This window comes from Pelodiscus sinensis, chromosome 21 (genome assembly GCF_052426305.1).
Source record: "Pelodiscus sinensis isolate ZL-2025 chromosome 21, ASM5242630v1, whole genome shotgun sequence".
Classification (NCBI taxonomy): Eukaryota; Metazoa; Chordata; order Testudines; family Trionychidae; genus Pelodiscus; species Pelodiscus sinensis.
The window spans coordinates 17,977,956-17,990,253 of NC_143072.1; the positions used below are offsets into that span (position 1 = coordinate 17,977,956).

At 41.4% G+C, this 12,298-nt stretch overlaps 1 protein-coding gene across 3 annotated transcripts in view; it reads left to right on the forward strand.

Annotated features, from left to right (window-relative positions):
* The window catches only part of NF1 (neurofibromin 1), a 201,571-nt gene that overhangs the window by 96,299 nt on the left and 92,974 nt on the right, over positions 1-12,298 (forward strand). For all 3 annotated transcript variants that reach the window (XM_075904831.2, XM_075904829.2, XM_075904830.2), the window contains 4 exons: positions 1,605-1,702; positions 1,874-2,020; positions 3,643-3,789; positions 4,165-4,275. In XM_075904831.2, the coding sequence (XP_075760946.1) occupies positions 1,605-1,702; positions 1,874-2,020; positions 3,643-3,789; positions 4,165-4,275 (503 nt within the window). The remainder of the gene's footprint in view (positions 1-1,604; positions 1,703-1,873; positions 2,021-3,642; positions 3,790-4,164; positions 4,276-12,298) is intronic.

The following is a 12,298-nucleotide window of genomic DNA, read 5'->3' on the forward strand; positions in this document are numbered from 1 at the left end:
CTGCTTCTTACTGGATCCTTAGAAGTCATTTAGGAGTAAATTAGAGCTGAATAACAGCACGGGACACTGAGACACGGGACTGGTGGCTGTAAACAAACTTTATGGGACAGTGGGAATCTTGACCGAACCCATGATAAGTGGACGTCCAGATAACTAAAATCTTGCCGGAGCATGGATGTTGCCGGACCAGAGGGTGCTCGACTAGAGAGGTTCAACCTGTAGCTCTGAGGAGACTTAGCACAGTTTAAGTTTACTGTGGCGAGGACTTCAGGGTTGAAATGTTTAATGTTCTGTTAATTTTACAGCTAATTTTAATTGCAGTGTCTGCATTCTATTTGGGTATACATCATAATTCTAATGTGCACACTTTATATCCATCTAGTTCTTAAGGGGGAAATTTGTTTTTAAAAAAGGCAGTATAGACAAGAGGGCAAACAGCATATGGCTTTTATAGTCAGATTATTGGGAGACGTCAAAATATTTGTTTTTTAGTCTCAAATTCTATGTCAAAAATTAGACTTGCTCGCACAGTTGTACAAAATTTAGACTGGGCTGTAGAGTTTGGATTGAAAATTAATAGCTCAGATGTTAAGGCACAAAATATTAAGCAGGAGATGCTGATAACTGCTGCCTAAAAAATAGTACTACTCAACCCTCTGTTCCTCTTCAGTTTCATTGAGTCATTTCTGAAAATTATTTTTAAAGCCTCATGAAGATTTTGAACTTCAGTGGTTCTGCATGTACCAGAAAATTCAATATGTGTGCGCCTTAACTTAGCATCATGTAAACGTTTTAAGGTTGACTACACCTCCAAGGCCTCTAAATATACCTACTTAGGAGGCATCTGTAGCTAACCTGAGAAATCTTTGCTATCCATCTTATGTAAAAATATAGAAAGCAAGCTTGTGGCCCGAATCTCTGTGCTGCAGTTAGAGCCCCTTAGCTTGATCCCTACAAGCATATGTTAGCTGGCTCCGGCCAGTCAGATGTTTTTAAATGCAGTGTCCTCTTAGTGCACTGCAAGTTTGGCTGATGAAATAGCAGTACATCTAAGTGCACTCACTTACAAAATTCACTTTCTAATTGAAAACCTCTCTTCCTGTACACTTGATTCAACTAGTGATCGCTAATTAGCGTAGTCGTGTGAGTACTGGGAGTTTGGGGGAAGAAAAACCCATCCCATGGCTGCAGATGAGGAATAAATGCCCCCTTAGTCTTTGGGCTTACAGGAAAGGCAGTGCAGTGAGCTTGTTCTGACCTGGCCCCAACTGCCCCATGCCCTTCCTGCCCATTCTTGTAAAATGTCCTCCTTCCCATCAGCTAGTGAAAGGGATCTTTTAAAGGGGCAAATGCCCCTTTTCTTCCAGCTTGCTGAGCAAAGACCCATTTGCACAATGGGAGCAGTGGGCAGAGTCTACTGAATTGAAATCCATTGGGTTCTTCAGCAGCTTTTTTTGTGTATCCTGTGGATTTGTATGGATAAATAGAAATGGATGAATGTGGCAAAGTGGGAAGAAAAGTTTCATTGGGACAACTACATAAAAGTGTAATGTGTAGAACCATTGTGTGCCTTCAACAATTTCATTTTCTATTTTATTATTTAGATACTTCAGAGTATTGCCAACCATGTCTTGTTTACGAAAGAAGAACATATGCGGTCTTTTAATGACTTTGTAAAAAGCAACTTTGATGCAGCACGAAGGTAATCACACTGGTAGTTTACCTGTGAAATTTTCATCACATACCTTGTGTAAAGGTATACAAAGCAAGCAAACAGTGCTTTCTCATTGCCCTGTGACCTGTTGCCAGCCCGCTGGATTGATTTCTTTTTTACCCTGCTAATTGGAGCAATTGGTTTTCTCTCTCCCATCAGGTTTTTTCTTGATATTGCATCCGATTGTCCTGCTAGTGACACTGTCAATCACAGTCTCTCCTTCATTAGTGATGGCAATGTACTGGCCTTACACCGTTTACTCTGGAACAATCAGGAGAAGATTGGCCAGTATCTTTCTAGCAACAGGTAAGAGGTCTGAAGAGTATGTGGGAGGGAGTTATTGATGCAATTGTAGTTCACAGTAATAAATCATTTAATTTGCATCTCGGGGATTGCCATGGGCAGATGGACTTTCATTCATTATCTTTTCCTTACAAGAACATTTTCTAACTTCCTCCATTAGTTTGCATAACTTTCCATTGCAGTTCTTCCTTTTACTGTTATCCACTTAACATAATCTGTTGTTTACCTGTTTCTTATTCATATTGAGATCTGTGCCCTAACTATGCTTTCTACTATGAATAGATTTCTTATACACTTGAACCTCTTTACTCCAGGTGTCCCTAATCAGGGAACACCCATGGTATAGACTGCGTCAGGGGGAGCAGGAAGGGCTTCTGAGTGCTGCCACCCCCCTCTTTTCCGCCAGCAGGGGAATGGTATTGCAGCAACATGCTTCTTCTGAAGCTTTTCCCCATTGCTCCCATAGCAGCAGGGGATGGTGCCTTGGATCAGTGGGGGGTGCAGAGCTGCATGTGCCCCCAGGAGTGGGTGCCGGGTAAGTGCCCCACCCCCATGCCCTTCATGCACAGACCCCACTGTCATCTCTAGCCTGGAAAATAGTTTAATCTGGCATAACTTGTTTCTCAGGATTGCTGGATTAAAGAGGTTCAAGTGTAGTTGTTGACTAAACATTGCAATAAAAACTGTAGTAGAAAATGAAACAAAAAACAGGACAATGTAGCACTTTAAAGACTAACAAGATGGTTTATTAGATGATGAGCTTTCGTGGGCCAGACCCACTTCCTCAGATCAAATAGTGGAAGAAAATTGTCACAACCATATATACCAAAGGATACAATTAAATTAATGCAGGTAATTAAGTCGTTGAGACAATGTCCTTTCTGGTTGAAATGGCAAGAAACTGTTTTTTCTTTGTGATCCTGTCTAATATCTGTTTTGTGGGCATTGATCCTTTGGTGAAGTGTCTGAGACGTTTGTCCAATGTACATAGCAGATGGACACTTTCGGCACTTTCGTTCCCTTGCAACAGGGTTTGTTGCAAGGGAAGGTACCAGGGTACCCCGTTGCCAGCTTTGTCTCAATGACTTAATTACTTGCATCCTGCTTCAAAAGCCTTTTAAGACTGCACTTGAAAGAGAATCCTCTGAACTGTTGTTCATGCTTAAATTCGACACTTTACACCTGAGTCTGAATAAACAATCTAATTATCTTACCCATTACAAAGATAGCTTCCCCAATTATCACCTCTAATATCATTAGCTCACAGACATTTACTCGCCCCCCCCCCCATCCCTCTTCTGTTCTGAAATTTGATTTGTCCTTTTCATATGTGTTAATTTTTTTTAATTGCATCCTTTGGTATATATGGTTGTGACTATTTTCTTCCACTATTTGATCTGAGGAAGTGGGTCTGGCCCACGAAAGCTCATCACCTAATAAACCATCTTGTTAGTCTTTAAAGTGCTACATAGTCCTGTATTTTGTTTCAGCTACACCAGACTAACACGGCTACATTTCTATCACTGTAGTAGAAAATGTAATGTTTTCTACCCCCCTAAAAATAATTGGAATTAACAAGCAGTTCATTCATGTTAAAGGTAAGTACAGTAATATATTTTCTTTAGGGACCACAAAGCTGTTGGAAGGCGACCTTTCGACAAAATGGCTACTCTTCTTGCCTACCTGGGTCCACCTGAGCACAAGCCTGTGGCAGACACACACTGGTCCAGTCTAAATCTCACCAGTTCCAAATTTGAAGAATTTATGACAAGGTAATGGAGAAAGCCACTTGAAACTGGGAAAAATGGGCTTTTTAAAAATTTGAGCGATCAGCCTTGTAATTTGAGAGTATGTATATACAGCAGTACTTCATGATCTTTCAGGGGGTGGGGGGAGGGAGGTAGAACGAAATTTAAAACATTTGAGTCCTTTTCCACTCAAAAACAATCTCCATGTGGTGGTGTTTTTTTTTTTAAGTCAGATCAGTAAAATGGAAAACTGTATGGTAACAGATACTATTTAAAATTAGCTTAAAGGTATTTAATGAAATGTTCAGATAATTAAAAATGTAAATATGCAGTTTTCTGTCTAGTTGTTCATCAACAAATGATATATCAATGTAATGTGGTAATTGTGCTGATTTCTAGGCACCAGGTACATGAAAAAGAGGAGTTCAAGGCATTGAAAACATTAAATATTTTCTACCAAGCTGGGACGTCAAAAGCTGGCAATCCTGTTTTTTACTACATTGCTCGGCGGTAAGAAAACTTCTATTTTCCCTGGTCTTGTAATAACCACTGTAATATCAAAAACATCAGGTTCATATATGAAAGGTATATGTGCTTCTCACAAAACAGGAATTTGTGAACATATGAGATTTGAAGTGAGACTGTACTCTTGTGGCCATCCAGTTTCCTGGATCAGACATTGATTAATATAGATTGTAAGGATACATCCCATAGTGTCGGAATGCCTGTAGAATATATAAAGTTCGTTGTGAAATGTTATATTTTACTTTAGGAAATGAAAACTCACTAGAAAGATCAATAAATATTAAATTACGCCACATTGCATATAGATGGCATTACTATTAAGTCATATCAGTAACTTCCTTCTCTTTAGAATTTATTGGAAAAGAAAAATTTTCAAGAAAAATGAGGTGACAAAACATATCAATGTAATACATTTTTGAAAAATACCGAAATTCTATTGAGTGTTGATTTAGGCACGCAGGACCTATGTCTCATTGAAAGTCCCTGAGACTTATGCTCCTAGATGCATAAGGATTTTTTTTTTTAAATAAAACTTGGGACTCCTAAGTAAAACTTAGATCCTTTTGAAAATGTTATCCATGTTTGTTAGTGTTGAGTTACTTCCTTTCTGTAAGGAAAGGACATAGTATGCTATAGAGTGGTGCATGTGATGCATGCAGAAGAAGTGAGGAGAAAATCAGTTTAACTAGTGAATAATAGACTACAAGTTTCATAAGCTATTTAATAATAAAATCCAGGATTGTGGATATTTTAAGTTTGGTCTTTCACCATAATGGAACAATTCATGAAAATAATTAATGATTTTTGTTCACGAATATTGAAGTTTTCAAGAAATGTTTGATACAGGGTTATTTTCAGATTACCAAGACAAGTATTACACAGTCATCTCATTTTTAATTTTTACATCATTTTAGTAATGTTAATAAAATTATTGTAGTTAACATAGTTACACATTAAGAATTACTTATTGTTGACAAAGGATTACACTTTTAGTGAAACCTCAACAAAATTACGATCTACATAATAAAATACCAATATCTAGAATACATTTGGAGTATGAGCTCTATTTGACAATCAGCTTTGATTTATGTTAGTGAAAAAGTCACAGTTTTCTACCTATTTTAATATAAAAGGCTTGGGTGCTTTGATAATTTGAGAAATTTAACAGTTTTACAAACTGAAAGTACTTATTTGAAAATGGTCATTAATTTATCAACCATAGGTATAATGTTGTAACTGCTCCATAATATTAAAACCTCACAATAATGAAAAGCATGTTGAAATCCTACCGGTTACTAGAAGTTAGACTGGTGATAGACAGGGAATTGGGATTCCTGAACTTAATTGTCTAACCAGTGATTAGGAAGTAATGATCACTATTTTTATAACAATTAAGTAAGCAGTTACAGTCACTGCCAAATGATGAGCATAAATAAAGATGCAGTGGTAATGCGAGTTAAGGTTGTAACTAGTGAAGTTCCATGCTTCATTATGTCTGCCCTATTAGAGACTGTTTCATTAGTTGGCTTAATGCTGGTTCTATTACTAGAAGTAGTATTGGTGGTCAGCGTTGTAGCGGAGGCACTGGTGGTCACCTTTGCAGGCAACGAGGTGGTCTTCACCATTTCAGCCGAGGTGCTGGTGGGCACCATTGCAGTCAACAAGGTGGTCTTCACCATTTCAGCCGAGGTGCTGGTGGGCACCATTGCAGTCAACGAGGTGGTCTTCACCATTTCAGCCGAGGTGCTGGTGGGCACCATTGCAGTCAACGAGGTGGTCTTCACCGTTTCAGCCGAGGTGCTGGTGGGTATTATTGCAGTCAACGAGGTGGTCTTCACCGTTTCAGCCGAGGTGCTGGTGGGCACCATTGCAGTCAACCGGGTGGTCATCACCGTTTCAGTCGAGGCAGTGGTGATTGTGGTCATCACTGTACTTGCAATTGATGCAGTGGTTATATGAACCTCATTTAAAAACATGAGAACCAGGGCTACGCAGCACAGTTTCAACAGCATCTTCTATCTGTGTTAAACATTTCACATAGTTAACATTTTCATGTTGTCAGGTATTCTTGAGCTTTGCTAATATGAAGTATATATTTTTTAAAAGAAAAGAACTGTTCTGTTCTGTTAATTATTAGATTATTTTTAGTTGAATCAGTTAATATCCCTAAGATACCTATTTGTTTTATAATTCTTCATCTTGAATTGTACACTGTGTATAATTTTTGTTGCCTTAAACATGCAGTGATGCAAAGTAGAAATCTGTAACATCTGTTGTACAATGACAATATTTTTTGATTTTGAATAATTTTCTCAGAAACATTCTCAGCTTGTAAGTGTAAAATTCCAACAACATGCTACTTATTATAAATAATAATCCATACCTTATTCCCTTTTCAGTTTTTTATGGTGAAAGTAGGTAACTTTTGAAGAACCCTTCTGAGTGCAGCCTCTAAATTTACAACTGGCTTCTTCCATTTATGTATAGTTTCCCGAAGATGTCGTCATAAGGGCTAACAAGTAATTGGCTCCAGTGTTTGCATTTGTCTGAGTCTCTTAATTTCCAGAGCAACAAACATAAACAAAAATTCTATCCGACATGAGTGTGAAGGAAGTAAAATAAATTTTAAGACTTTTTCCTCATTCCGGAATACTGTATAGTATGAGAGTCTGTAAATAATTTTTAAAAAACCCACCCCCATCAATTGAAAGAAAGTGCATGCTATTAAAATGTCTGAAGTACCAGATGGTTGAAAATTTGCAGCTAAATTACTCTCATAGCTAAAAGACTGCTAGGTTCAGGAAAACTTTCAATGCAAGAAATCCATTGGTACAAGCATTTGAGAAATGAAAACGTATGACAAGTTACAATGCCATGATTAAGAAGGTAACTGTTTTAATAGCACTTGGCACTTCTATTGCATTTCCTCTTTTAAAATCACACAGACCATTTGATACAAATAGGCATGGTTTATAGTTGTGTAGAAACGAGTTTGAAATGGCTGTCTTTTAGGCCAGTTCATTTGGTGTGAGCTGAGCTTGGGAATGCTGCCTAAGCAGCATAGAGTGTCTCGTGTGAAATTGGGCTTCTCCGCTTCCTGCTAGAGTGAGACCAATAGTGCTGAGAGAAACCACATGAGAAAATGCTAAAAAAGATCACCATTAGCTTTTATGAAGCAAAAACCTAAGGTTTGGTGGGGATGATGCCATGGGGGATTGCCTTCCCATCACTCCACCTCCTCTCAACCCAGTCGTGCTCCTCACTACCTTAGAAAGGGTTTCCATGGCATTGGAGGGAACAAAATAAATAGTGCTATTGAATCTCCACCCCACTTATCCCTTTTTGCAGAAATGCTGCAATCTTCTGCTGTCTCACATTTTTGGAAGCATAATCTACCTCTTTGAGGACTAATGAATGATCGTAATTTTGGCAGATAGAGGGGCCAAAGGGAGCCTTTTCAGTGTCTGAATTGAAAAGTCAGCTAGCAGTATGAATAGTTGTGTGCAAAGTGTAACTGTTGAGTAACCTAGTAAAAAATCAGTTGTGAAAAAGAGCAACTAGTAAACAGTGCATACTCTTACAGAATCATAGGACTGAAAGAACCTTGAGAAGTCATTTAGTCCAGTCCCCTGCATTTTGGGCAGGGCTAAGTATTGTCTTCTAGACCAAGTGTGGGCAAATTCTGGCTGCTGGCCCAGATCCCATCCACAGGATTAATCCCTAGCAGGTCACTGCCAGTGTTTACCGGTGCCTCCACAGATATTGGAGGATCTCAGCTCTCGTAGGCCTCTAATTGCCTTCCTCCCTCAGCTCAGGGGGCAAGTCGTTCCTCATCCTGTCTGACAACACATCGGTGGTCTCATATATTAACAGGAGGGCGGGGCCCGCTCGCTCCTCTCACGTGTCAGGAGGCCCTTCATCTGTGGAATCTCTGCGTTAGGAAGCAATCGGGTGAATATCCGCCCCATCTCCCGGGTTCCCAGAACATTCTGGCAGACTGGCGAGGCAGGTCCTTCTCTGGCCATGAGTAGTCCCTCAGAGAGGATGTGGCCCTCTGGATCTTCCTCAGGTGGGGGCGTTCCTTTCTGGACCTGTTTGCCACATGCCAGGACAGGAAGTGCTCGAGGTTCTGTTGTCTCATGGGGCTGGAGAAGGGCTCTCTGGGAGATGCGTTGCTCATTCCCTGGCCTGGGGGTTTACACATTCCCGCTGGTTAACCAGGTGCTCCTGCGTGTGCAGGAATTCAGGGTGTCCCCGATCCTCATTGCGCCCGCATGGTCCAGTCAGAATTGGTTCTCGACCCTTCTGAACCTGTCATGTGAGAGGCTGGTTGCCTTGCGCTCCCACTGGTCCCCCCAACCTGATCATGCAGGACTTTGGCAGGCTTCGCCACCCAGACTTGCAACCCCTGCACCTCATAGCGTGGAAGATCTGTGGCTGACAGCGGCAGGAGCTCCATTGTGCAGCTCGTGTGCAGGAGGTACTATTGGGGAGTAGGAAACTCTCCACTAGGGCTGCGTATCTGGCCAAGTGGAAGAGAGTCTGTCTGGACTACCCAAAGGGGACTAGCACCCATGAGTGCACTGGTCCCCCTGATCCTAGACTGCTTCTGGATCTTAGGGGTTGTCCTCCTCCTCAATTAAGATTCACCTGGCGGCTGTCTCTGCTTTCCAACCAATTGTGAGCAATTTTTTGACAGGCTCTACCCGCATGTTTGCCAGCCTGTCCCCCCCGTGAGACCTCAGTCTGATCCTGTCTAGGCGTGTGGGACCTCCCTTTGAACCTCTGGTGACGTGCTTATTGCTGCACCTGTCCTATAAGGTATCCCTTCTGGTGGCTATCAAGTTGGCCAGAGGGTCCTTACCTCAGACCCTCCGTATAGTTTTCTTTAAGGACAAGGTCAAATTGCGCCCCCACCCCACTTTCCTCCTGAAGGTGTTTTCTAACTTCCATGTATCACAGGACATTTTCCTATCAGTCTTTTACCCCAAGCCCCACACGTTGGGTAAGGAACAGGCTTGGATGTCAGGAGGGCTTTAGCCTTTTATTTAGAGAGGACAAAGCCCTTCCGTAGGTCACCTCAGCTCTTAGTTGCCATTGCAGAGCGGTTGAAAGGCACAAAGGATCAAGGCCTGAATTAGGGAATGCTATGGGTTGGCTGAGGTTCCAGCTCTTCCCTTCACTGCCCACTCTACTAGAGCTCAGGCCTCTTCTGCTGCCTTTGTGGCTCAGGTCCCAATCCTGGACATCTGCAAGGCCAGTACGTGGTGGTCTGTCCACATCTTTGCCAATCACTGTGCACTGACACATCAGGCAATGGAGGATGCTGCTTTGGGTAGGGCTGTCCTCCATTCAGTGGAAGGGTTGAACTCTGACCCCGCTTCCTGGGCTTTCTGCTTTGGAGTCACCTACATGGAATGGAGATGAGCAATCACTCGAAGAAGAAAGAACGGCTACTTACCTTGTAACAGTTGTTCTTTGAGATGTGTTGCTCATGTCCATTCCAAATCCCGCCTGCCTCCCCTTCTTCAGAGTAGTACGGTGAGAAGGAACCAAGGGTGTGGAGGGACTGCAGGGCTATGTATTGGCCGGTATAGCGGCGCTATTCCAGGGGGCTCTCCTGCTGGCCCAACAGGTACTGCTAAGGGAAAAATTTCTGACCACCCCTGCACGCGCACACTTACATGGAATGGATGTAAGCAACACATCTTGAACAACAGTTACGAGGTAAGTAACTGTTTTTTCTGCTGGTGGTTCACATCTTTAAATGTCTTGATGCACATAACAAAATTTATCCTGCTCATGGATGGAAAAAATTGGAGGGGACATTGTTTTCTGAGAAATTTATTCCAATGCTTAACCACTGTGACATGGAGTTTTTCCTAATGTCCTAGCTAAACCATCTTTGCTGCAATTTAAGCCCATTGCTACTTGTCCTGCCCTCAGAGAAGACTTGCATTAAATAGATCAGTGTAGTTGGTATGTTTCATGCACTTCATAATGGAGACATGAATTTAAATGTAAAACGATGATAAATTGGTGGCATATGAATGCATGGCCTTTTTGAGCTTTACTGATTTTTTTTGTCAAATATTATTGAACTAATTAAAATAAAATTGTTCCACTGAAGATTTTAGTTTAAGTAACTAATTTTTAGTTCCCTTAGAAACACTATGCAGCCTCATTATACGTTTTGTGGCTTTGCTGGACAGCCTCACTATTTAATGAGTAATTCTATACTAGGAGTAGTCAAACTGAAACTCAGGTTCGTCTGAGCATAGTGTTTACTCAACGGAAAATCTCTTCCTTGATGTAAACTGAGCCTACAAGTCTGTAAATTAGTGGCATGTTGTGTTATCTCACTTATTCCAACAGAATCCTTAGACCCTGTCTACATACAAAGTTGCAGCAGATTTGTTAAAGGCATGTGTTTTGGAATGCTTACACCTATGCATATTCCCCTGTGGGTTCATATGCACTGCATGAAGCTAGAGACTAGATTATTCTAGCAAGTATTTTCCATCAGTGTGCACCTGCACTACTACTGTTTGTTTTCCATACTGAGATATATCAGGGATGGTGCAGACTTATACCACTGCAGTTGTTTCTTAGCACCAGTGTCAGGAATGGATCCTTCTAACATTCTTTCCTGTAAACGTTTCCAAGATTTATATCATTAGCTAATGTTAATAGTTTTTATAGATTAGCAGTTAGTTAAGATTCTAACTCTGGGGAATCTTTTGATTCCTTGTATTGAGACTTTAAGCTCAGGACTCTGGGTATAATCCATGGTTTGTGTCTCCTGCCCCAGCTCCTTTTTCATCAATGACTGCCACCAGTGCTGCCTCTACTACTTTAGAGAAACTCATCTAAAAGTGCAATTTGCTGCTCTTTTCTCAGCCAAATATAGCAGATATGGGAACTCTGGTTTCAGAAGCATTTAAGGCAACTTGCCATGAGACCTCAGTTGGTTGGATCTAAGCTGGGGGAACAACCCTCCCTCCTCCCCTGCACATCCACTTGAAACATTGAAGAGCATTCTTCCTAGGTCAGTGTGTGATGTGGAAGTGAAAATGACTAGATCAAAGAGCTCCTTGGCTAGGCTGCCTTATGAGAATTAGAGGTATTCTCCTAAGCAAGAGCAGATTCTTCCTAGATCTACCAAGAGAAGAGATCCTATCCAAGTTGCATAAGTCTTTGCATCCAGAACATAATCACTAACCATGATTTCCAGACATCGGCATGGACTTGCTACACTGATGGAAGCAGATCTGACTTGACAACCTCATTTTCCAGAGAATCAGATATTTCAGTGGTGCCATCTCATTTTCCACTGAGGGAGTTCAGTCCAGGCAGAAGTTTGAGTGTCTCCTTCTTCCAGCCTCACCCATCCAGATGGAAACAGGATTCAGGACTAGTACCCGACGCTTTGAGGTCACCACAACCTATTTTTGATTTTTTATATTGGGGACCGTGAGACCCAGAGTTCATTGATTTCATAGGAAATCCTGTCCACCTCTCTTCCCCAAGAGACCAGAGCTTTGGAGGAGAAAGATTGAAATCACTGGTATCAGCCAGTAGTGCATCTTTGTCGCCTGATGAGATGATTGCTCCGCCTCAGCTTCTCCACTTGATGGCTTCACACAGAACCAAGAGCTACTTCAGAGAGGATTTGAAGAGCTTGAGATCACCTTAGAGGAGATGCAGGAATTGCATCAAAAGCGTTTAGACATTCTGTAGCCTATGGGGGCATGCAGATTAGTATTCCCAGTAAATGCCATATTGGCACCAGCAAAAGTGGTATGGTACATGCCAGCCACTTGTGCTCCTAACCCTAAGAGTACAGCTAACAGAACTCCTGTCCTCTTAAGTTCTGACTTCAAAGTTGTTACCCCACTAGAATAGGGTCTAAATGTCAAGGCCTATCAATGAAGGCATATTGCTACAAGATGCAGTTGACTAGTAATTCTAGTAGATTAATAAGGCATTATTTCCCTTTATAGAATCC